General features: G+C 35.6%; 5 protein-coding genes across 5 annotated transcripts; 1 reads left to right on the forward strand and 4 right to left on the reverse strand.

The window, feature by feature from the left end:
- The first annotated feature begins 1,359 nt into the window (after positions 1-1,359).
- On the forward strand, positions 1,360-4,100 carry LOC125189161 (protein RETICULATA-RELATED 6, chloroplastic-like). The gene is made up of 6 exons (XM_048086408.2): positions 1,360-2,134; positions 2,214-2,768; positions 2,842-2,949; positions 3,019-3,564; positions 3,645-3,758; positions 3,841-4,100. Exons 1-6 carry the CDS (start codon positions 1,490-1,492, stop codon positions 3,970-3,972), a joined length of 2,100 nt encoding a protein of 699 aa, XP_047942365.1. The 5' UTR covers positions 1,360-1,489; the 3' UTR covers positions 3,973-4,100.
- A 1,271-nt stretch (positions 4,101-5,371) lies between these two features.
- Positions 5,372-7,795, reverse strand: LOC125190391 (uncharacterized). Its single transcript, XM_048087689.2, has 2 exons — positions 7,630-7,795; positions 5,372-7,383 (listed from the first exon to the last, which is right to left on the reverse strand). The coding sequence occupies exon 2, from the start codon at positions 7,253-7,255 to the stop codon at positions 5,567-5,569; it is 1,689 nt and encodes a 562-aa protein (XP_047943646.1). The 5' UTR covers positions 7,256-7,383; positions 7,630-7,795; the 3' UTR covers positions 5,372-5,566.
- Positions 7,796-12,665: 4,870 nt separating this feature from the next.
- Positions 12,666-16,948, reverse strand: LOC125199706 (alpha-soluble NSF attachment protein-like). Its single transcript, XM_089059436.1, has 9 exons — positions 16,697-16,948; positions 15,900-15,949; positions 15,719-15,791; positions 15,499-15,578; positions 15,168-15,319; positions 14,295-14,454; positions 14,167-14,214; positions 13,872-13,952; positions 12,666-12,952 (listed from the first exon to the last, which is right to left on the reverse strand). Exons 1-9 carry the CDS (start codon positions 16,839-16,841, stop codon positions 12,872-12,874), a joined length of 870 nt encoding a protein of 289 aa, XP_088915562.1. The 5' UTR covers positions 16,842-16,948; the 3' UTR covers positions 12,666-12,871.
- Positions 16,949-22,047: 5,099 nt separating this feature from the next.
- Positions 22,048-22,482, reverse strand: LOC125199707 (uncharacterized). Its single transcript, XM_048097638.1, has one exon. The coding sequence runs from the start codon at positions 22,480-22,482 to the stop codon at positions 22,048-22,050; it is 435 nt and encodes a 144-aa protein (XP_047953595.1).
- Positions 22,483-22,546: 64 nt separating this feature from the next.
- Positions 22,547-23,339, reverse strand: LOC125199888 (uncharacterized). Its single transcript, XM_048097745.2, has 2 exons — positions 23,177-23,339; positions 22,547-23,037 (listed from the first exon to the last, which is right to left on the reverse strand). The coding sequence occupies exons 1-2, from the start codon at positions 23,337-23,339 to the stop codon at positions 22,547-22,549; spliced, it is 654 nt and encodes a 217-aa protein (XP_047953702.2).
- Between the last annotated feature and the right edge of the window lie 3,275 nt (positions 23,340-26,614).

A 26,614-nucleotide genomic window follows, 5' to 3' on the forward strand; every position in this document is an offset into this window, starting at 1 on the left:
TTCAATTTATGCAATGTTATGTATGATGTTTAGATTGGAGCTGTAATTAAATCTAATACTTGACACAATTTGAATAAAACTCCCAAATAATACAACTTTGCGAGATTATAGAGTCAATTTTAGTACTGGTATTATTTAATTTGAATATTAAGGTTTTGAAGAAAGATTTTACGAAAAGCTAGAAAATTAAACAATAAAGAGATGGGATTTTGAAGTCTTTATTGTCATATTCAAGATCTTCATCAATATTTGCGTGTGGGTCTAAAGTTAAAGACATCTATATTTGTAGACCCACTCATGCACCCATGGTAGCCTAAAGTAAATATTTGAAGTGAAAAGCATGGACTGGATTAACTGGATTATGACATTCAATCAACTATTCACAAACTAATTACAAATTATTGGCAATGGAAACATTTAGCCACACATTACACTATGAACAATACCAAAAGCCTTGAATTTCATGATGAATTCAATGGAAAATGACAAATAGGCGTCGTGATGATGAAGAACATTGGCTCAAATACTTCATCTAATTATATTCCTTTTCTTCAATCTTTTCTCCCAGTTTTTCTTGGCTAATTTTGGGTTTTTTCATCCAAGAGAGAATATGACCATAACCGCTCAATGATCCTCCCTTTTTACTTGATTTCGTCAAAGAAATTGCTTCTGTGCGTGATTCCCGCACGATCGTGCATCAAACAGCCATGTGCACGGTTCGCGCAATGGCTTCAACTCTGGGTGAATTGGTGACAACTGGTTGATGCATGAACCAGCCCTATTCGAGTTGCGGGCTAATTGGCTTATTCAGGCCCGTCCACGAATTACGGATTGCATTGACACCTTTATAATCATGTGGACTCATACAATCGTACTAGTGTATTTAGATAGGTGCAAAATCGAGAAAGTAACTTCTTTTTAATAAAAGAACACAATAAAATTATGCTCCCTCCGTCTCTCATTAATTGACACTAGTTGACTTTGCACGAGTTTTAAGAAATATAGTAGAAACTAAGTGAAAAGAATTAGTGAAATGTGAGTCAGTGAGTCCTACTTTTATATATTAATTTTATAATAAAATATGAGTGAAATGAGTGAATGGACTGTGAGATCCATTACTAAAAGTAGTAGGATGTCTACTAATTATAGATAGATGAAAAAGAAAATTGGTGTCGATTCCTGGGGATGGAGGGAGTAACATTAGTTTAATCATTAAAAATTAGAATGTGAAACTAATCAAATTTAAATAGTAATGTAGTACTACTTGTGTACGATATTTGAAATGAGTATGGTAAGTAGTACATTATAAGGCCAAATGCATAGTGGTGTAACTCTTGACGCCACAAAACGAGACCAATAAGAACCAATCACAACATTTATTGGCATAAAAATTGAAATCTTATTCCAAGGCTCACAATCAATCCGATTGGTCCCCCTCTACGTACTTGTGCAAATGCCGCATACAGCTTAGCTCAAACGACAACACAAGATGAAGATGGAGCCCCGCACTTTAACCGTCAAACCTCCCGGCTTCCACTTCCCAACAAACAAACTCCCCCGCCGCCACGTCTCCTTCCGCCGCGTCGTCACCGCCGAATGCACCCCCCCGGCCGGGCGCCGCGATGTGCTCATCGCCCCCTTGCTCGCCCTCGGAGCGTACGCGCTCCACTCGGCCGCGGCCAAGGCGGACGAGACGGCAGAATCAACTAAGCAGCATGTCAAGGACGAGACGATTAATTCGAGGATCTACGACGCAACGGCGATAGGAGAGCCGCTGGCGCTGGGGAAGGACAAGAGCAAGGCGTGGGAGAAGATGATGAACGCGCGGATCGTGTATTTAGGCGAGGCCGAGCAGGTCCCGACGCGAGACGACAAAGAGGTGGAGATGGAGATCGTGAGCAAGCTGAGGAAGAGATGCGCTCAAGCTGAGAGGCCCCTGTCGTTGGCCTTGGAGGCTATTCCTTGTGATTTGCAGTCCCCCCTCAATAGCTATATCCAAGGCAGGATCACTGCAGACGCCCTCGAGTCTTTACTAACGCATTGGCCGTCACAGCGCTGGCAGGAATACGAGCCTCTGCTCACTTACTGCCGCGATAATGGAGTTCCGGTTATTGCCTGCGGCCTCCCCCTTGAGGTGCGGTGCGTTTATATATTTATGATATGTTTTGTGATGTCAGCTGATTATATTAAGTTTAATGGCGTTGTTTTTATAGGTTTTGAGGACAATTCAAGGTGAAGGGGTAGGCGGGCTCTCGGAAAGTGACCGGAAGAAATATGGTCCGCCTGCAGGGTCGGGCTTCATCTCAGGGTTCCGGTCTATCTCAAGGCGATCCTCATCATCTTCTTCGTCCTCCTCCTCTCTTGACATAAATTTCTCAAGTCCGCCTGCTCCGTTCGAGCCAAGCTCCTACTTCTCCATGCAAGCCAAAGTGGTGGAGGACTACTCCATGTCTCAGATCATTCTACAGGCCGTTACAGCCAGTGGGAGCAACGGGATGCTGGTAGTAGTGACGGGCGCCAACCATGTCGCCTACGGGGCCAGAGGGACGGGTCTACCCGCAAGAATATCCAGAAAGATCCAGAAGAAAAATCAAGTAGTGATATTGCTTGACCCTGAGCGCCAGTATATCAGGAGGGAGGGAGAAGTCCCTGTCGCGGACTTCTTGTGGTACTCGGCTGCCAGGCCCTGCAGTCGGAACTGCTTCGATCGTGCTGAAATCGCTCGAGTCATGAATGCTGCTGGAACTAGGAGAGAAGCCTTACCTCAGGTAAGCCAACTATATTTTTTTTTTCAGACTGTCCCAAGATAGTTAAGTCATTTTCTGTTTTTGGCTAAATCAGGACCTTCAAAACGGACTTGATCTCGGTCTAGTGTCCCCTGAAGTACTACAGAATTTCTTTGATCTAGAGCGATATCCGATCATCTCCGAACTAACACACCGTTTCCAGGTAATTCGATGATTATGTTCAACTCTATTTTTTTTGTCAAAGATGTTAAGGATGTTTGATCACCAACAGGGCTTCAGAGAAAGACTACTGGCAGATCCCAAATTTCTACACAGATTGGCCATAGAAGAGTCCATATCAATCACCACAGCCCTGGTAGCTCAGTACACGAGGCGCGGAGACAGATTCATCCAAGAGCTGGACTATGTTATCACGGACACAGTTAGAGGGATCGTGGTGGATTTCTTCACCGTGTGGCTCCCGGCGCCCACGCTGTCGTTCCTCCCTGTCGTGGACTCTGCTGCCCCGGACAGCTTGGAAGCGGTGAAGGGCCTGTTGGGGTCCATCCCGGACAATGCTTTCCAGAAGAATCCGGTCGGGAGGGACTGGAACGTGAGCCATAGAATAGCATCAGTGGTGTTTGGTGGTCTAAAGCTGGCCAGTGTGGGATTCGTCTCCAGCATTGGCGCGGTGGTCTCGTCAAACATACTGTACCTGTTTCGGAAGCTCATCAATCCGAGCTTTGCTGCGATGGAGCAGAACAAACGCTCGCCTATACTCAAATCCGCCCTCGTCTATTCAACCTTCCTCGGAACATCAGCAAATCTGCGCTATCAAGTACACGAAATGCGCTAGATTTATGTCATTTCTTTCAATGAGATCAAATCAAACAAAATAGTTTGTTTGTTTGTGTACAGTTTATTGCAGGAATAGTGGAGCATAGGATATCGGAGGAGATCGCGGACCAGCCATTGCTAGTAAACGGGATATCGTTTGTGGCTCGAACGATAAACTCGTACTTGGGAACGCAGGTGATATGGCATTGGAATGTATTGTTATTGTAGTCATAAAATTGAGATGATGAATGGTTGCTGATACATTGAATTTGTGCAGCAATGGATTGATTTGGCAAGGTACACAGGAGTGCAGGCTAGTAAGAAGGAAGAAGAAATAGTAGTAACATCGTATGAAGTGTTAGAAGATGCTACCAACAACATTGATGAAGTTGAAGCCAACCAGCAATAGGCTGAGTATCTTCCAAATGCCATTCATTCTTTCACAATTTTGGCTAAGTGTACATTGAGAATGGACAACCACAGGAATACTTTCAATCAATTTTCATTAATAATATTTTTTATAGAATTCTTCGATCACTAGTAGTTATCATTTGTCTGCCTTCCATAATGTATTTTAAATGTTTATTTTTGTATCCATAAAATAAGATGCAATATGGATCACCAAAAGTGAGTTTTTTTGAATAAATGCATAACATATAAAAATTCATTTTAAATAGGAAATAAAATAAAAAGGAAGTATAATTAGAGTAGTAAACGTTTTAGATATCAAATTTTAATGATTTATTTTAGTATATATGAAATAAAAATAAAATAAAAATATTGTACTGTACTACTCAATATGAATGGAAATAAGGACTTTTGGTTTATTGACTAGCAACTTAATCACTAAATCGTATTGAGAATGAATATATTTACCCAATCATAGTGTTTTTCAACTTGATTATAAGGCATAATTATGCTTGCAGGCATTAAAAAAAATATCTTACAAAGTGGGGTTCGTTTAATTTATAGTCACAAAGAATTGCATTTCTTAACAAATGCGCAACACAAATTGGGTTGTTATGAAAGACGGGGGTGGGGTTGGGCTGAATGGTATGCAATTTTTAGAAAAATGTAGGGATATTTTTGAAATTTTTTATTCACATCGTCTCATTAGATAACCATTTTTCCATTTTTTTTCCTCAATCAAGACGATCATTTTCTACTTTTCGATCTTTCTCACTAAAATATTCAACTACTATTTTTTTTACTTTACTGCACTCGACATTCGACAACTCTACCTACTATCTCGTGCCACTGAAAAATGTGATTATCTTGAGCTTGAGTAGGACGAAGAGAATATTTATTTATAAATTCAAAATAAATTAACTCCCTCCTTCTCACTCACACAATCCCACATCGCTCTCTCACGACCTGCCATCAGCAAAGCCCCATGCATTGTGATTTTCTTCATACAAGTACGAATAACATTTGTGATCTTATTTAAATTATTTTTAAAATATGGACATTTAATAATTATTTATCTTATTCATAACCACAACTTTTAAGAACATTTTTTGAATGCATCATAAATTTTAGTCAAGCAGTTGAAATCAACTAACTTCACTACTATATGTTTTTGGATTAATGGATTTAATTTCAAATCAATTGATACTGATCATATGCTTTGTTATTTTCAGATAAATGAATCGTTCTAAGAAACTTTCTTCTGATGTCAAAGTTCAATCTTTATCAGCTAATGGACCTTTTCTGCAACCTCAAGTCATCTTAAGAAATACTACTACTATATAATTTTAGTTGATTTATGAGCTAGCAAGATCGATTTACTTTCAAATTTGACACAGAAATACAGATAAAAACATGATAGTATGTGTTTCAGTTTGGAATTGAGAGCAAACAATATGGCATAAAAGGAAATATACTCAAAAGTAAAACTCACACAATAACAGAGCAATATATCTCCAAATAAAAGAATTCTCAACACTTAAGCTACATGTATCAATATTACAGTGTTACCTGACGATTCCAAAACTTGCGCTGAGCTAATCATCTTCTCGTCGAATAACTGAGATTGTTGGTGCTGTCATTGTTTCATCCTCAACTCTCGCAGAAGATTCTTCTTCAATAAACGCGAGCTGCCTCCCGGGGCTGTTGTACTCCTTGGATAATCGGCTGGGACTAGGCGAGTTGCCCTTTGTAACACGGGATGGAGATGGGATGTTGTTCCCTAACGGTGAAGTGGGATGAGATCGGAACTCACCACCCTCGCGATTCAATGGGGACATAGGCATATGCTCGCAGTTCTTCTTGTAAAACTTGTCTTCCACGATTTCATATGCATTCCCAGTTCTTACTTCCTGAGCCAACGAGCACCAACAGCAGAAAAGCCACATGGCACAGTCGGTCACAGCTGGTTTGCCACAGCAGAATTTCGAAGGAGGCAGATTAAATCTCTTTCTCATCTGAATTCTCCAAAACCCACCGTAGAGTAGACCAAAAACACAGAGGAATATCCCGGTGATGCCTAATGCCTCCCTAACGGTCTCGTTATCAATATTAACAGCAGCCAGGTTGAATATCCAAAAGGGAGCCATACAAAACAGAAGAAAAGTTGCGATGTGGACGTACATATTGCCAAACCCGAGCCTCTCCATATTCCATCCGAAAACACAGAAGCTACAGAACAGTGAAAGGTAAGCTAAAGAAATGTCATCCCAAAAATCAAGAATGCCTCCACTCCAACTTGGTCTCGTCTCCAGTGTTCTTCCATCGTCTCTCATCGCAAACGAGAATCTCTTTTCTAGCGATTCTCTCCTAGATTGGTCTCTGCTACTACTATCCTCGGTCGTAACTGGAATTTGCATTTCCTCATCTGACTGAGTCTCGTAATCTTTCCCAAGAGGGCTAAGCATAGTGTACACTCCAGCAACTGCAGGGGCACCAATTGCGAACGAGATACATATTCCAACACCAATGGCAGGTCGCTCCGACCTCTTGTATCCCAAGTTAAGACCACATAACGCGTATTGAGCAAAGCAGTTTAAGTTCAGCAAGGCTACAACCACCATCATATGTGCCCATTCGTGGGGTTTGTAAGTACCATGTTTGCAGTAAACTTTCCGAAGCTTTAGAATATCTTCTTCCCTCCACCTAAGCAGTAGTGCCAGGTGATATATTCGCTTCGGATGCTGGTATAAACACATGAGAGTGAACAAAGCATTGAGGATCTGATTATTGACTTCAAACCAAGCATCCCTCTCCGACTTCTTGGGCAGGGCATGGTTCAACATGCCAATCATGACCATGAACAAGATAGCACCGGAAACAGCAACACATGCAATCCAAACAAAGAGTGCCATATTCATAGGATCTCTTATCCATTCTTTCCCCATTTTCACAAGGTTATTCCAGTCCATTTTACGCGAAAATATCCTATGGAAGCGCTCACGTATATGGAGACTACCGGAAGAAGGTACAGCACGTGAAGCCTCATCCTTCCCCTCTGCAATCCGCTGAAACCTAGCTGAAGGCGACGCTAAGTTGCCAAATTTAAGAAACCTTAGCCTTTTAGAGATAGCGGAGAAACCGCCATCGGATCCTCTCCCCGAGCTATCTTCATTTATAAGACCTCTCTGAGATGTTGAGATGTGTAGAGGTGCATGACTCTTGACTTTACCAACACTAGACTCCTCACTTCCCACAATATCCTCACCATCACCAATTGAAACCATAATTGTTTTTTTCTCTCTAGAGATCACCAAAGCATTCTCAATCTTTTACCCGTTTCCCTTGACTGTGACAATTAAGCTACCAAAATAAACTCAATTCATGACTGCAACTTCACTTCACCCAATATATTCTGGAAAAATAAGCAAAATCAAATATGCAAATTGAAAACCCCAACTAAAAGATGAAAACACAGAGACTAAGAGTAGGATTTCCATTCATTCAAATACCAATTACTACAGCTCAAAAGCAAAAATAACAAATTAAATTAAACAGCTAGAAACAAGATAGGAAAACTTGGCAGATACAGCAGTACAAAAATACAAGAAAGGAAAGGAATACAGCAATATGTAAGCAATGAATTTGAAAAAAAACTCACAAATAGGGCAAATTAGCAGAGCAAAATTTGTGTGTGATTGAAGGTTGGAATTTGAGATTGGGCAGCTACAGTTCCAGAGAAGAAAATGAAAGAATATTGAATAAACTTTAAAGTGGGATGCTTTTATTTTGGGTTTTCCCTTCTTCTTCATCCTTCTCCTATAACTATAACTTTTATTCCGTTGGGTCAACCGTTATCTGTCGTCAACGTGGCTTTATTACATTTTATTTTTATTTATAAAATACATTTTGAATCTAGAGTGGAATAGTAGTATATGTTTGATATATCTGTCTTTTTTATTGGATTCATAGAAATTTGATCAAATTTTGATGTCTGTGTCTTGAAATCTTAAAAACGCGTTGAAAAAGTTTTTTTCAGGACTAAGAAGATATTCAAACGGGAAAGATAATCATAAATCTAATGACAAAAAAGACTTGATTAGGGTTGATTGTGGTTTTACTAAACTAAACAGGTTACAACAGCCATTGACAATGCAAAAGCATGTTGGCCAAAGTGAATGCCACGTGGTAAATATCTGGCTTCACGTGAAATTAAGAAAATAGTTATTCTAAATGTGTATAAGTAAGTTGGTTAGCGGTAGAGTATTCGTGTCTGAAATTAAAGATTTTGAATTCGAGTATAAATATCAAGCCACCCACCACATCCACCTATCTGGTCCCTAATTTATATGTAACTGGTAGAGTAATAATATCTGAAATCAAAGATTTTGAATTTGAATACAAATCTCAAGCGATTCACCACATCCATCTATCTGGTCCCTAATTTATTTATAGCGGTAGAGTAATAATGTCTGCAGTGGCGGACATATGTAGAGCTTTGGGGGACCCATGTAACCCCCAAGAATTTCAAATTTCCTTATATATATTTTATATTCATAAGATTTATGTATTAATTTATCAGCCCAAGTGGTCTTCTTTTAGGCCTATCAGCTTCCAGTACCAGCTTCGATGACCGTGTTCAATTCTCCACAAGCTCAGTTTTTAGCTTTTATGATTTCAATTTGTCTTTACACCAAAAATAATAATAATAATAATATATTAGTACTTCATTAATTAACCCATCTCAAAATTTATCCATAACTGATAGTATCAATTTTTCCTTTTGTTATTTGTGATTGGCTTTTATTATTTCAATATGTCTTTGCACAAAAAAAAAATCATACTCCTATATTAGTATACTTCATTAATTAACCTATCTTAAAATTTATCCATTATTGATAGTATCCATTTTTCCTTATGTTATTTTTGATGTTTTTTTTTTATTTTTCTACAACTATTATAAATAAAAAATTTCAGATTTTATACTAATTTATTCCAAAATTTATTCATAACTGATTATACTCCAATAAAAATATATATATTTCTAGTATTCGTATTATTTAATTATTTCTATCTCATTACTCATTTTTCTCGCAATTGTCGGCTATGCTAGCATAAAAAATAATATCCTACAATTGTTATCAATAACTTGGATCACCCACCGTCAAAATCCTGCGTCCGCCACTGAACGTCTGAAATCAAAAATTTTGGATACTGAATACAATTCTCAGGCCATCCACTACATCCACCTATCTGGTCCCTAATCTATTTGAATCGAATACTAATATATGGCGCAAAAAAGTTGACTTACAATTTCAGACAAAACTATTTTGGTATAGTTTTTATTTAGTTTTAAACTTTTAGTAGCGTGATTTGTGTACAATTAAGGGCTCGTTTGGTAGCTATGTCATGTTTCGACTAGACATGATACCATTATGATAGTAATCATAGTTTCGATTAGTTAATTTACATATATTAGGTGTTTGGTAGATTAAGATAATTATGAGTTATCTTATTGTAGTGTTTGGTACAATAAGTCACAAGTAAGGATTAAAATTATGATTGTCAAAATTATCCTTATTAGTTTAAGTTAATTACTAAACTATCATCATTTTACCCTAATTATTCCTATAAAATCGTTTTGTTTAAAATTAACATCTTTTCAAGCTAAACTCCTTACAAAAATTAGCATCTTTATATCAAAAAACTTATATTTATTTTGGTATTCTATTTTTGTGAGCATTAATAATTTTGGACAAATTTTATGAATAATCAATTATTATTTTGGACAAATTCTATATGAAAATATTTTATCAAGTACCAAATTTTCTATGTTCAATTTTTTTGAAGTTTAAAGCGTTTGTGGATTGAACAACATCGTATATTTATGTTCAAAACAAAAGTAATTGCCTTCAAGTATTACGTAATTATAAGTATAATATAATATAATGTAAATAAAGTAATATAATGAGAATATAATACGATTTAATGTAAAGTAATATAATGAGAATATAAAGTAATATAATGAGAATATTATAATATAATATAATGTAAATAAAATAACAAAGTAATATAATTAGAACAACAAATTGACATCAACAAAATTCTTAATATGATTTAATAGGAAAATGACGTTCTTCAATACAACAACTAAGTAAAATTGATGGGTTAGAAATTTTGATGGGTAAAATTGTATTTTGCTAATTTAACTAGGCTTCCATGATAAATAACATAGGATTTTGGGTAGTTACAAATATGACTAAAACATAAGATTTTCAGTGGGCTTTGTGCGGGCCAGAAATAAAACACCGGCTACTATATTTGGTAACATAACTACCAAACACACAAATAAACCCAGATTAATCTCTTATCTAGGCGAAACATAGCTACCAAACGGCCCCTTAGCTTATGTGAATAGTATTAAGTCTTTATTTCAGCTTAGAAAATTAGTCCATAGTTTTGATGAATTACACTAATAACGGATTTCACAGTTGGATCAAAATAATAAGATAAAATTACTAAGCTATTCTACATCTATCTCACTCTCAAAATGTTCATACATATTCCTGAAACTATTTTTGTCCAAACAAAATTTAAATCGTATTCTATATTTTACACCAAAGATTAATTTAAAATAGCGTAAATTTTTATTTAAATTATCTAACACACCAACAATAAATTTTTTTCTTGTTTTGGGAGAAAATATATTTGTGGTTCTTAGGAACAAATTCTTTTTTATTTTAAAATATGCCTTAAGCAAATGTGTAATTGAAGAAATATGCATGTATGTAACGTGTAATTGGAATACTCATTCTAAGAATGCACAAACTTAAATATGCATTTCAAGAATGCATGATATCATTTAAATATAATGGGGTTGTTCGGTTTGTAAGATTGTATATCGGGATTAAATAAGTTGTGTATTTGGTTTATAAAATTGAATTCTACAACTCAATGCTAGATGGATTATCATGTGATAATTAGCCATAGTCAACTCACTCTAACTAATATAATCTTAGAACATAATACTAGAGTATGTATTGAACTTTTGATATTATTTTATCTAGGAAATCAAACATCTCTAATATTCTTATCATCCACTTTTGGAAATACTACTACTCCACATTTAACACGCCATTGACAAATTTTATAGCAAATTCTTTAAAGCTTTTGGTCATATTTTTTGTTTGTGCATGATATTTCCACAATTGTTTAATATTATAATTTTGTAGTTGAAATTTATAATACTATAGAATATTCTTTTAGATCTAGGGTTAAGAATTACTTCCTTCGTCCCATGTTATTGAATGCATTTTTTCTCAGCACAAGATTTAAGAAAATTGTGTTTAGCAGATTATATGAAAATAAAATAATGTTCCTTGTCTTACTAAATGTGAAGCATTTGCTTTCATCATGAAATCTTATGTGTTTTGTTTTATGAATTAAGGAGAATAAAATCTAGATTATGTTGTTTCTATTTTAGAAAATGCTACTTCTAGTAAGAAAACTCAAAAAGAAAACGTGTCATTAATTAAAGTCATCACTGAAATAGCGCACTTATCGTATTGAAATCACCATTTTTCCGATATATCGAAAGATTTCGGTATGGTAACGGTATCAATTTTTCTATACCGCCTGTACACCGAATATTAGGTATATACTGTAGATTCAGTATACCGCGGTATACCGAATCCTCGGTACATATCGAAAAATCTGTATACGTTGTTATATACTCCCTCCGTCTCCTAAAAATAGGAATTTTTAAACGAGCGCGGATTTTAATGCAAAAATTGGTAAAGTAAAAGAGAGATAGAAAGAAAAGTGTATTAGTGGAAAAATGAGTTCCACCTCATTAGTGAGAAAGAAATTTCCTAAAATAAAAAGTTTCTATTTTTAGGGGATGACCCAAAAAGGAAAGAGTTTCCATTTTTATGGAAATGTACATTATATTTAAAATATTTGCATAATAAATAGAATTGAAAGGAAAAAATCTCTAAAAATCCTACTTTTTAAATATTTTGTGTATAAAATAGATTTTTTTTTGCCTAACAGTATTACAGTATACCGTACCAAACTTCGGTATATCATAAAAGTGTGGCATACCGCAATAACAGTAAGATAATGGTATAAAAAATTAACCATATCGAATTTTCGGTATACCGAATTTACCGAAAATTCAGTATGATATCAGTATGATATTTTGCCAAAGTGCAGTTTTCGGTACGGTATGCGGTATGACAATCTCAGTACGATATACCATAACAACGCTGACCACATAACATTCAAGTCATTATAGTACCAACTCACAAAATAACATTATTATACCTAACTAAATTTAATAAATCTACACAACAATCCAAGCAAAAATAATTTCAAATTCAATTACCCTAAAATCAAACTTTTTTCCAAAAACCTGAATGTGGAAAATGCGACTGCTTAATAACAGATTTAATGTATCGCCCAAAAACCAACCTAGACGAACACATGCATTAGTGAGGAGACAAGGGACCATCGTCCGTATTTTGTGCCATCTGAGTGAAAATAATGCATTCAGTTTTTTGGTTGTGATTGGGTCTCTATAGTTCAAAACCATACACAAGATCCAAGTAACTTGTAGATATCAAAAATCCCTACACTTCATCGACGAAATATATCAATGTAATCGTAATCTGGTAACCACGAGATGCAGCAATTCAATAGCAGAAACAATGTTCCCCCCGGGATGAAAATCGAAAACATGAAATGGTGTATTAGTTACAAAAATCATGGTCATGGATCTTGCAAACACTTCCAACACCAAACTTGATAGTAGTATCATTCTTATAGTACACACACAATCCCACAAGACTTATCAGAAGAAACTCAGAGACTTGGATAAATCCACATGGTAAGGAAGGCACAACTCAAGTAAGATCATCTTCCTCCATCTCTTTTGCCTTCAAGGCCTCCTTTACTCTTAATAAAAGTGTTGTCTTCCAAGCATCCTACATCACAGTGAGAAAAGTTACCAATCAAGATTTCGGAGTTAACTATGAAAACAAAGCTGGCTTTCAATCAGGACATTAGCATATAGTGGTCTGTTCAACATAAACAGCGTGTATTCATATATTCAGCGCTACTTTACTGTCTTCCCATCCCCAACCCCAGACAGAGTATTAAGAAACCACTTTTTCATAGCAAAATGCACTCACATGCTATACCCTATATGGAAAATATACAAAATCTGAAGTCTAATGCCTTTTTAGTTTTTACACACATTAACTAGAGTAATTGATCCAGTGAATAGTAACTTTGTTTCATGTAAAGCAACATAGCAATGGTCAGGGAAATTATCATAGACTTATAGGAAATCTAAATAAAGCTTAAAACAAATAATAATGATGATATATGACAATTTGGCAGTAAACAAGACTTGATTCTCTACCAGTGAACTAACTATACACTTGTCATTAGTGAAAAATTCTAGGCCTTACAAACTAAGATTTGTTGTTATGACTTTCATCCTTTTAATTGTATTTCTTAGGTTGTCTTTGTCGATCCTGTTCATTATATTTATTTCACTCTCTCAAGCCTCCCTCAGATACAGTAGCCTAGAAAAATCCCAAGATAGGGATGAGAAAAACTACATGATAAAAATTACCAACGTAAAATGAAATGAACAAGTCTGAGTTCTCACTAAATAGAACCTATGGGGCAAATAGAAGCCAAGCTTAATATAAGGTGTTAAGAGAAATTATCATGCACATAATACATTAAAAGATTACATTAAGCAACTATTGGAGCTTCATAAAGGGCGCATATGCCCATGATTTAAAACAAAGAAGGGTGTTCAAAAGAAGAATATATGTATAACAAAAGGTAGGGGGACAAAAATCAAGTCCGGATAAATGAAAACACACTTACCAGCGGGGTCATACTATCAAATTCCTTGACAGCATCAGTGAATTTAGCAACATCTTCCTCATCAATAGCAGCAGCTAAATCCTGTAATCAACATACACACCAAGCCATTATCAGGTTAAACAATAACTTTTGGAGGCGCTAGCAAATTCACATAAAGATACATGATAGATGAATATGCAACACAAGTTTAAAGATGGAAAATCTAGTTTCCAAAAGTGGAAGACGTGGAGATAGAAAAGTTAAGAGAGTTCGAAAAAGGAAAATTGAATGTAATGCTTTAGCAGCCATGACATACCGCAAGCAATTTGTACTCTCGTGTTCCAGAAAATGTAGGATCCAATTCCTACAAACCCAGAAAATATGGTTATCCCACGCATCCAAACAGAAAGAGTGTTGTAAATGTGTACAAAAAACAAGATGCACCTGGTATCTCTCCAATGCATTGTTTATCGCAACAACATCACCTTTGCAAAGCTGGCAAATACCAGCATTGAGGAGGTGCCCTTTGACTCCATATTTCAGCAAGTTATTGTTGAGACTCTGTCGTGCTATGTCTTCAAAAATATCAATAGCCTTTTGGTATCTGAGAGAAAGTCCGAACATGAAGCTCGAATCATACTAGCTAAACCTTAGCAAATATAGAAGTATAAGACCTTCAAAGCTAGCCCATAATACCCTGAAACCCTTTTCTCTGGCTTATCCAGAATTCTAGATCATGCTAATTGTTTGACAGGGAAGAACCTCAATACATACCGTCATATCCAACACAAAAGAACATCAAAAAACCATGATATTATTTTATCCTTCTTCAGTGAATTGTAGTTTGCAATTTCAACACATTGCCATATCCAAAGTCTCTAAGACCATACAAATAAGCTTCTTCAAACAACCTCTTGATTCAAGAATTAAATGTATGGGCTATTATGGGGTGAACCATAGAACAAAGTGCAGGCAAGTAGATGAAACTCAGTAAAATCGTGATGCCAAGGCTCACATAAACCACAGATGTGGTTAGTTGGCAGTAATGCTTTCATGTGATACTATAATTTGTTTTTTAAAGATGATTAATAGAAAAAACTTTAATTTTTTTATATCAGCCAAATGCATCTAAGTTGCAAAAGACAGTTGGGGTGTTCATAATTTCTATGACTAGAAAAGTGACATGCGGGCAGAACCAGATAAGAAATATTCATGACGCATAAATACAAATTTAAAACAGACACTGATGATTTTTATATAAGCATATAAAACTGGGGATGGCAGCTTGATTATGCAGAGAGCACAGGCAAACTTAACTGTTCCAATTGAGCAGCGAATTGAGAAACTTTCTGCTTGCATTGATTGGCTGATGTTGTTACGTCTTCACTTTGGAAGAGATCGGCAGCTCTTTCATAATAAACAATAGCCTGCTCGAAGTTCTGTTCCTGCTCATACAGTTCAGCTATTTCCTGCAAAGCAAAAATGTCTGGTCATTTTCATCCAAAATACTAACTAACATCATTGGCAGGATCATCATTGGCAGAAGAATAAAATCTTCATCCATTTCTAACAATAAGCAGCAGAACTTGACTGCTAACAAAAGGTCATGTTTCACAATAGAAACACACATACTTCTAAGATTTTTTACCTTGTAATATCTGGCACACATATTAAGCCTTCCCATATCAAGAAACAAATTTACAGATTGCTCGAGACATGATATCGACTCTGTAAAAATATGAATGTCAGTTATGGCCAGGTGGCTTCATTTCTACAAAATGAAACAATAGAAAAGATGGGAACTACATACTATAAAATGTAACATGCCTAGTTAAACTAAATGCCAATTGCTGCTAATTTAAAAATACCTCTTATATTGGACTTTTTGTAGCTATGGGCAGCATCAGCATATGAAGTAGCAGCTTCATGCTTGCTATTCAACTGAAAATGGAAATACAACGAAACACATTTACCAAAATTAAAATCAGATGGAGGACAGAAAAAGTGACCTTGCAGCAGAGCGCAAGACGCACTCCTAGAGAAACTTACCTTCAAGTGGCAGTTAGCCAGCTTAACATACGCTGCTCCGGCCTGATCCCCTGATAAAGAAAACCACAATTTTATGCATAACCAAAACTGGCAGGAAACTATTTTCCGAGATAAATGAGGACATTTCCTGAAGCCTCTAAAGATTTGTGATTTCCGTTCCTTTTTTCAAAAAAGAAGCTTTCAAGAAAAATCAAAACTACTGAAATGCATCAACTGAATGTAATCATAATTCGCAAACAATAAACACAGCAGAAAACTGATTAAGCTCGCATTCTGATATCTTAATATTCAAAAGCTGCAAAATTACAAATGAGAAACCCCAATGAATAATGCCGAGCATAGACCAGGATAAAAGAAGCCAATGAGTAGATGATGAAAGTTACCTTGAACCATTAGAAATAAACAAAAAAAATCTTCATAGTAATTTTGAAGAAAACACAAATTAAAGTTAGTACAGGATAGTTTAGAAAGTTACCCCTTGAACTGGATTTGCTTTATTTCACAATTCAATTGTGCAAACTATCCATCGGCACTTAACAATCCGAAATGAGTAAATACAAAAACCCGCAAGTCATCCCCCACTAAATTTTAGATCCAAAAGGAGGATTTACAGCAATCGGATTCGTATCCATCGAAATCACGAAGAATTAATTTTTTCTTCCACTATCAATCCAGAGGAAGAAAAATGAACGGAAGGGCATTTATACCAAACCACACAAAATCGGGACTTTGCAAGTTGATCGATAAATAAAAATCACATGGAAGAAATTATGCATCCGGAAAATTGAATTGCTTACATGATTTGGCAAGCTTATAGGAATTGGCAGCTTTTTCGAACAAATCGGAGGCGTCTTCATACTTGGAGCCGAAAAAGCCCCAGCCGCTGAGCTTCTTCTCGGCTTTTTTCTCGAAGTCTTCGCCCTTTGCAGTGGGATCGCCCATTGTTTTTCCCCCTTTTTGGTTCTTCACCGAATCGTGGGTTTGGTTTATGTTGCTGGATTTTGAAGGAAAATGATGATATATCACAAAATAATTTTCAATGTTGCCTTTGTCTTCAGCGTTTCTTGTTGACCACTGAGAAATCGCAGCAAGATTCAGTCAGCTTTGAACCCATATTTGGGTTTAATTATAAGTTACTTACACTTAAAACTAGTAATTAATTAGATTAATGAAATATAGAATTAATTAAATGATAAAAATTAAAGATATTTAGTAAGCGCGTTCCAACAAAATAATAAAAAAGGAAAATACATAATGAGAGTGATAAAGAGGATTAATATTGTTATATCGAAACATTATCTTTTCAAAATTAATAATCTTTATTGCAAATTCAACGTCAATCCACAAAAATCAGTCTTAGTAACAAATAATTCCTCCGTATATGGTATATATAGTCTCATTTTCACTCGGCACGAGTTTTAAGAAATTGTTTAATTTTGTGAATAAAAATGGGGAAATGAGTTAGTAGAATATGGATCTCACTTTTATATATTGACTAATAGAATGTGTGTAATATAATGATGAGGTCCATTTACTTAGATGGAAAAAGGTAAACGGGACTTTGAATTGCGAACACCCTAAAATGGTAAAATAAGACATTATTTCACGGACGGAGGAAATAACACAAATTTCAGTGCAAATTTAATAAAAGGAGGTATCCAATACGGGCTTGTTGTGAAAGATTTTTATGTCATGTTTGATTGGTGGGATTTTATTTGAAAATGTAATCTGATTCGTTACTTTCTAAATTTATGTGTTTGTTTTGATTTTTTAATCTAATTAGGAAAGTAATCAAAATCTAGAAAATAAACAAGTAGTACAACAAAGTCTTAATAATTATTACTTCCTCCGCCCACGAAAAATATGCCACATTTGTCATTTTTGGTTGTCCACGAAAAATATGACACATTCAGAAAAGGAAAGTTTTCAACAACTTCTCTCTTCCTTTTTTCTTTTCTCTCTTACTAATAATATGGACCACATATTCCACTATCACTACTTTTCTCTTACTTTTTTTCCCTTCTCTCTTACTTAATCAATTCTACATTAAAACTCGTGTTATTCACAAAGTGCTTTATTTTTCGTGGATAGATGGAGTATTACATTATAAACTAAAAATTAATCAACAAAATCATAATAAAATTTTTTGAAATTATAAATTATAATCAATTATGATATTAGTAATTAACTGTAACTATATTATTATACTATATATATCGCCTTAGGGCACCACTGCAGGCCCCCGCCCGAAGTCCTTGCCATCCTCCGCGCCCTAAGCCTCGATTCTCGCATTGGGCGCGTCTATCGGGCACCACTGTAGCCCCGAGCCCAGTGCAACGCGTTTACGATTTTTTTTTAATTCTTCTACATATACTACTTTCACTTCTCATTTCACACACACTTCACTGCACTCTCCTTCCCCCCTCCCCCGCAATTTCTCTCTAGAATGAGCCCAGCAATTTTCCAAATCCAAATAGTCCCGACGCAATGCCGATATTCGGTGGTGGTGCCCGGTGTCCGGGGCAGAACCTGACGAATACCGGTCGTTCGACACACCGGGTTCTGTCGAGTCCAACTGGGATCAGAACACCCAGTACGATGGATTTCACCACGGATTCCTACAGGCTCTCCGACATGGAGCCGACCGTCGACCCCACCCCCGCCCCCAAGGAAAGAAAGAAAAAAAAACGAAGGTCAAAGCCCAGAAGTTGCTTCCTCCGGCCGAGAATGATGAATATACCCCAGGGGGGACGAACTACATCAACGAGGAGACCGTGTTGCTGATGAGGTGTTGGGTTGATATTTCGGAGGACCCGGTGTTCGCCAACAACCAAAAAATCATCGCGTACTGGTCGCGCATCACTGATCGCTACAACGGAAACAAGCCACCGGCCTCGTGGAAGCGCACGAAAGAGCAGCTACGCAAGCACTGGGATCAGGTGAAGAAGCCGCTCAAGCTTTTCTCGGCAGAGTACACTCGATTCTTGAGGGAGCAGCGCCGTGGCGAGAGTCTGATGGATGTGCGCGACAAAGCGCTTGCGTCGTACGTGTAACAGTATTTGATCGATGATCTCAAACACCAGTTGGGAATGAACTAGACCAGCTCTACCGCCTTATCTGTAGTGCACCTTCCCTTCCTATCATTATAAAAAAAAATTATTTAAGTAAATGTAGGATTTGCCTTTTAATTTGTGGTGGTGTTTTTATATTTATTTTGCTAATTGACGTGTTTGCAAACATAACAAGTAAAAAATAAATACAAAATAGTAGTAGTTAAAACTATAGGGCGGGCTATAGGGGCGCCCCACTGCAGGTGGATGGGTAGGAGGATAAAATGTTGATGCGGCGGAGTATAGGGCACCCCACTGCTGATGATCTAAGAAATTGCGTTGAAAAGTAGGAGAGATGAATAAAGTAGAAAAGATAAAGAGAGAGTAATGTAGGTGATAGAATAAAGTAAGAGTGATTGGATGCTTCGTTTTTTTTCTCAAGAGAGGAAATGACTCAACTTAGTTGGGACATCCCAAAAAGGAATACAACTCAACTTAGTTGGGACGAAATGAGTATTTATTATTGTGATAGATAGATAGACAGTCCATATTTAAATTATCCATCAAAATAATAAATATATTAATATAATTATTAGTATAATTTTGTTTTTGATTCATTACTCTCTCTGTCTTATAAAAGATGTCTCACTTTCCTTTTTAGTTTGTTCTACTAAAGATGTCACATTTCTTTTTAGTTTGTTCTACTAAAGATGACACATTTCTATTTTTCGCAAAAGTTCTCTCTCACATTTATATGACTATTACTCTCTCCGTCCCCGAATAAGAGTTACTAATTTCTATTTTGGTTCGTCCTCAATTAAGAGTAACACTTCACTTTTATCATAAATGGTAAGTAGGTCTCACATTCCACTAACTCATTTCACTCACATTTCATTATAAAACCAATATAAAAAAGTGGGTCCCACATTCCACTAACTTTTTCAACCAACTTTTCTTTACATTTCTTAAAATCCGTGTCCGGTCAAAGTGCTACTCCTAATGGAGGACGGAGGGAGTATATTTTTTCTATTCACTTAACACAAAACAAAACCTCTTAAAATCTCGTGTCATCCCACAAGTATGACATCGTTTATGGGTCGGAGGGAGTATTTATTAAGAAAAATTAAATTTAAATATAATACTCCCTCCATCTCGCATTTGGAGTCCCGGTTGATCAATTTTGGGCGTCCCGTTTTAGGGTCCCGACTGGGATAAACTAATAGAAAATGCCTACAAAGTAAGTAAAAAAGTATTAAAAGTGGGTCTCAACGTCCACTACAACATTTATTTATTACACACTCAATTAAAAGTGAGTCTCAACATCCACTACAATATTTATTTATTACACACTCAAACACTTTCTTAAAACATGTGTCCGACTCAACCAGGACTCCGGACGGAGGGAGTATTAAAATTATAAATATTACTCCCTTATCCCTGAAAAATTGTCAATTATTTTCATTTTCATTCGTGCTTGAAAATTTGTCACCTTTCACTTTTAGTACTACTGTTTTTTATAGTGGACCCTACATTCCACTAACTCATTCTCTCAATCACATTTTATCATAAAACTAATATATAAAATTAGGATCCACGTGTCACTATTTTTTCAACTCTATTTCTATTACATTTTTTAAAACTCGTGCAAGATCAAATGGTGACAAATTATAAGTGACGGAGGGAGTATTATTATTATCATTAAATTTATTTTATTAATGAGAAATAGTTATTATATTTTTAGCTTAGTGCCTAAATCAAATATAAAATTTAAAATCTTAAAACATAGAAAAGTAAAATTGTAAGAAATTATATTCATAGGATTCATTTTCCTAGGGCTTCTCCAAGGATTTCATCCTTTTGTCCATTCTAATTTCTTTTTCTTGTTGGAGCCTCTCCTCCGCTTCACATGAGTTCTCAAAGGACTTCTTCATGTTATCCAATCTTCTTTTTCTTTCATCTTGAAGCATCTCCTCCCTTTGTTTTTCAAGTTCTTGTATTATGATTCTAGGGTAATCTCGTTCGGATTCATCATTGGTTGTGTTTGCACACGTCAGCTGTCTCCAATAATTAAACGCATCCATTGTTGTGCTCTTTAAAATTTCCGAGTAAGTCTAGCGGGTTTTGGGTCACTTCTATCCAGGTTGCAGGTTAATTAGATTTTATGTTTTTATCAAGTTAAAAAATTTTAAACTTAGCTTTCAACGTTCGGGTTTCGGGCTATCCTAATAGGCCAATCGAACTGCTACCAATAAAACTAATATGCGACAAATCTAATACATAATGATGAAATTTTCATATTTATAATATGTAAAACATTTATTATGAAAATATTGAGAAATATACTTAAATTTAAACATAATTAATACTAGTTTAATTTGGTATGCATAAAATAAAACACAAATATATTTTGAGAAAATTAAAGAATATTTTAAAATTCATTTCTCTCTAATGAGGTGGACCCATTTTTCACTGATAATACTTTAATGACTTTTTCTTTACATCTCTCTCTTACTTTTACTAATTGTGCATTAAAGCTCATGTTCAATCAAAAGGGCATACTATAGTGGGATGAATGAAGTATTAAATAAATATTAGATCCGTCTCTTAAAATTAGAAACTATTTTCAGTTTGGTATGTTGCTTAAAAATAGAAACTTTCTATTTTAGGAAGTGGATATCACATTCCACTAACACTACTCCTACTACTTTTTCTTTACCTCTCTCTTACCGTACTTACTCACTTTTATCTCTCTCTCCCTTAATTTATCAATTATTCTCTCTTACTTTATGAAACTCGTGTCATCTCATAATTTCTGTTTTTAAAGACGGAGTTAGTATAATAATAAGTTAAAAAAGTCACATCCCCTGCCTTCTGTCCCGGATCCAGTTCCCAAGTCCCCTCCACGTCATCACTCCCCTAATTTTCTGGGTCAGGCCACAACTCCTACAATCCTGCAGGCCTCATCGAAGCCCCAACCATTAAATTGCACTATTAACAACTACAAATTATTTTACACGTAAAAATAAAAAATTGTGAGCAATTATAACACAAGAAATTCATTAACATCAATGCTGAAAAACGTTGGTGCGTGTCCAAATTTATTCAATTAGATCCGCTTGGAGGTGAGTATGTGCTTCTTCTTTGCACATCTCAGCTGAACAGGCCATGACATTGCGCATGTCGAGAGGAACACCCTGCACTGTAGGGTCATTTACAACGAACGAACTCGCGGTGCTGGAGTTTGCATCGTCTCTCCATGCCGTGACATAGTCTCCTTCGTCGTCATCGATCATGTTATGCATTATGATACATGCATACATAATATCAACGATTAGTGGACGATGCCATCCAGAGGCCACTCCTTTCACTATACCCCACCGTGCTTGGAGGACTCCGAATGCACGCTCTACATCTTTCCGAGCCGCCTCTTGCTTTTGGGGAAACAACGACCTCTTCGGCGTTGTCGGACATGTGATAGTCTTCACGAACACATGCCATCGCATATAGATTCCATCTGCCAGATAATACCACATACTGTACTGGCAGTGGTTATCGTGAACTCTACATTCGGCGCTCGCCCGGCACACAGGTCGTTGATCACTGGAGACTCATCAACACATTGACATCGTTGTTCGACCCAGCGACAACAAAGTAGGCATGCCAAATCCACAATCGTTGGTCAATAATAGCATCCAACACGATCGTCGGATGTGTGCCCTTGTGCCCGCTAGTGTATTGTTCTCTCCATGTTGTTGGACAATTCTTCCACTGCCGGTGCATACAGTCGATGCTACCCAGTATCCCGGGAAAAATGTGGACCTGCTCATGCATGTTCACCAACCTCCGGGTGTCGTCGGTCATTAGCTTTCTCAAGTACGTATCCTTGAATGCTCCAATGACTGGCCGGCAGAATTTAGCTAGGCACTCTCGTCCAGTGTGCTCGCTAACATGGAGATACTCATCGAACATATCTGAAGTAGTTATGTAAGCTAGTGACGTATGGGTAGATGTGCATTTCTGCAAAGTCGATATACTTTGTCGGCCAACAACATCGGTGATTTGCTTGAAATACGAGTCATGAGCTACAACTACATTGACGATGATTATGAATAAAGGCTTCTACATCCGGAACTGACTATGGAACATCTGATCACTCCATTGAGGATCTGTAGAGAAATAATCTGTGAATGGCCGCAAATGAGCTTGTTCATGGTCTTGTGTATATACATCTGAGTTTGTGGTATGCGTACGTGTTGTTCGTTCCACCCTTGAATAGTAGCTTGGTAGCGAGCAACCTTGTTGTTACTTCCTCTTGGATTGCAGGCATCACCTCCTCCAACATTCTCGCAATGTTGTCTTCGATTGCTCTTTGATCATGTAGAGGAGGCATTTTGACGGATGTTTTTGAGTGATTTAGTTTGAGAGGGAGAGAAATGAAGTAGAATAGAAATGAAAATGGTGTGGAATTAGATGGTATTTACAAGAAAAAAATTTAAAATAAAAATAATATATATATATATATAGACTTGCGGCCTGGGTCCGGGGCGAAACCCCTCCAATGCTAGGCCGAACCGCGACTAGGCCCGTCCCAGGAGTGTATAACACCAGACTGGACGACAACCAGGCCCGGCCTCAGGCCGCTGACTTGGCTTTGGGCGCGGCCAAGCCCCGTCCCCTCGTCCCTCCAACGCGCAGACCGCGGACCGAGACCTAAGTGCATTATGGCCCGCCAGCGTTAAGTATGCTCTTAAAACGTGTCCACCTTTTAGTTTAATAAAACGTGGTAGAAGAATACTAACGTTTTTATTAAAAGAATGCTATTGAAACCTTTACATATATACTAATTCTAAACTTTACATATTTAATTCCAAGTTAGTAATTTTATTGCTAATGTGCGGTGTGATCCTTAATTTGTTGCGCTAAGCGACTGGGAAAAGTATTACTATGGAAATGGTCAAAACTAATACGCATTTAGTTTTTTCACTGGTCTATCTGATTATTGAGTTGACATTAGTTTTACCTATTGCTAGTGTTTTCGTTGAGAGAACATTTTTTTGCAACTAGGGCGATCAAGATCAACTTTACATATTTAATACCAAGACAGTCTAATTGTGTATATTGAGAAGGATATTTTTTCGACGATTGATAATGAATAGATCCTGAGCATTTTCAATCGATGAGAACACGTAGAATTCAGTTATCACCACTTAGCAAAACAAGCACAACTATAACATGAACTGTATCATTTTTTAAGTTAAATTTGTATTGAATTAATTTTATGTATTAAATACTATGTATTTTTATAATCATTGCTATTATGATTTTTATAGTATAGTACTCCCTCCGTCCCATTGAAGATGATCCACTTTCCTTTTTGGTTTGTCCCAACTAAGATGACTCATTACTTAAAATGGAAGCACCTTTATCTCTACTTTATTCCCTCTCTTACTTTACTCTCTCCTCTTAACACACAAAATATAACTGCATAAAATCTCGTGCCGCTCAAGAAAGGGGTCATCTTTCTTGGGACGGAGGGAGTATATATTAACTGTAAAATAATTTAGTGATGTCCCAGTTAAAGTTTATTTCACTGAATATGATTATCTTAAAATGTGACAATGAGAATATTCGTATTTTATTTACGTGAATAATATTGTTCCGCATGTCACAATTCTATTTTGCAGTTTTCTCATCTAGATTTCTCCATAATTGAAGATGACTTGAAAGGCTAATTAATTATTCTACGGTTCTACCGACACCTAAAAAAAACACGGCAGTGTCATACTCTAGAAGAAAATGTGAAAAGACCCATATGAAATGACTATTTTGCCTCTATATCGTATTCTTTATACTAACATGAATTAAATTTTAACTCTTCTTAAATATACGCACATTATGTCATTATCACTGTATTACTTAATTATAATAATTACTATAATCCTTATAATTTATCCAATAATACTATAATCCTTATAATTAATTACTCCATCCGTCCGTCATTAGGAGTCTCATTTATGGACGGCACGAATTTTAAAAAATGTTAAGAAAAGTAGGTGGAAAAATGTTAGTGGAATAAGGGTCTCACTTGTATATATTAGTTTAAAATGAAACGTGAGTGGAATGAGTTAGTGGAAGGTGAGACCTTATTACCATTTATGGTAAAAGTAAATCGGTACTCTTATTTGCGGACGGACTAAAATGAAAAAACGGGACTCTATTCGCGAACGGATGGAGTATCTTCTTTGGGTCATCTTCTAATGCTTATAACATCATAATCTAAAACTAAGACTAAACCTACACCCTTATATTTTAAAGAGTGAACTTCAAAAATGGTCCCTGGACTATGGGTTTATCTCGAAAATGATCCCTGGACTTTAAAAATATCACCAGTAGTCCCTGGACTAAGGGTTAATATCAAAAACGATATTTTGAGACGAAAATGCCCTTTTGAGGGGTTTTGGGAGTTTGGGCAATTTGATCTTTTTACACTTTTAACATTTTAAATCTGATATTATTTTAGTTTTGTACTAAATCTGATATTATTTCAAAATTATCATTCTTCTTTCCTTTTGTCATCCTTCACTTTGTTTCTTTATTTCAATTTAGATTTAATTTTACAAAATTAAATTTTAAATTTCAGTTTTTAAATATCAATAAAAATTTTTAATTATAAAAATTATTAAATAACAAAAATTATTAGTCATAATCAATATTTGATAGTGTCTAATATTTAATCAATAAGATATAACAACGTCTTAGTTTTAATCAATATTTAATAGCTTTAATCATAAATAGACAATATAACACGATTTATTCTGAAATAAATATGTGTCTAATGTAAGACTAATATAATTTTCGTTTATTAATTTGAAAACAATCAATCAAAATGACTAGAAAATTTCAACAAAAATACTCATATACAAAATTTTTAGTCGACTTCATAATATTCAATCACAAGCAATTATAACAACCGAACGAAGGCTAAATAGAATAGCTCTTATTTTTCCATCATGATTAATATTATTTTTCTGTACTTCTTCAATTCAGCTTAATATTATATTAAATAACAAAAATTAATAGTTTCAATCAATATTTATAGTGTCCATGAATTAATAGTTTTAATTAAAAAAATTTATTGATATTTAAAAATTGAAATTTAAAATTTAATTTTGTAAAATTAAATCTAATATTGAAATAAAGAAACAAAGTGAAGGATGACAAAAGGGATGAAGAATGATAATTTTGAAATAATATCAGATTTAGTACATAACTAAAATAATATCAGATTTAAAATGTTAAAAGTGTAAAAAGACCAAATTGCCCAAACCCCTCAAAAGGGCATTTTCGTCTCAAAATACCGTTTTTGATATTAACCTTTAGTCCAGGGACTACTGGTGATATTTTTAAAGTCCAGGGACTATTTTCGAGATAAACCCATAGTCCAGGGACCATTTTTGAAGTTCACTCTATTTTAAAATTAGTGGATGAGATTAAAGCTCACAAATTTCAATAAATAATAGACAAAATATCAACAAAGGGTAATACCGTCATTATGTTATTATATGATAATTTTCGTGGGTATTTTTCTATATCAACATAGTGTATTACAAATATCAACATAATGACATGAAAATATCAATACAGTTTTATTGATATTTTACCTAC

This window comes from Salvia hispanica, chromosome 5 (assembly GCF_029641045.1).
Source record: "Salvia hispanica isolate PSC_SH4W2 chromosome 5, Shi_PSC_v1, whole genome shotgun sequence".
Lineage (NCBI taxonomy): Eukaryota > Viridiplantae > Streptophyta > Magnoliopsida > Lamiales > Lamiaceae > Salvia > Salvia hispanica.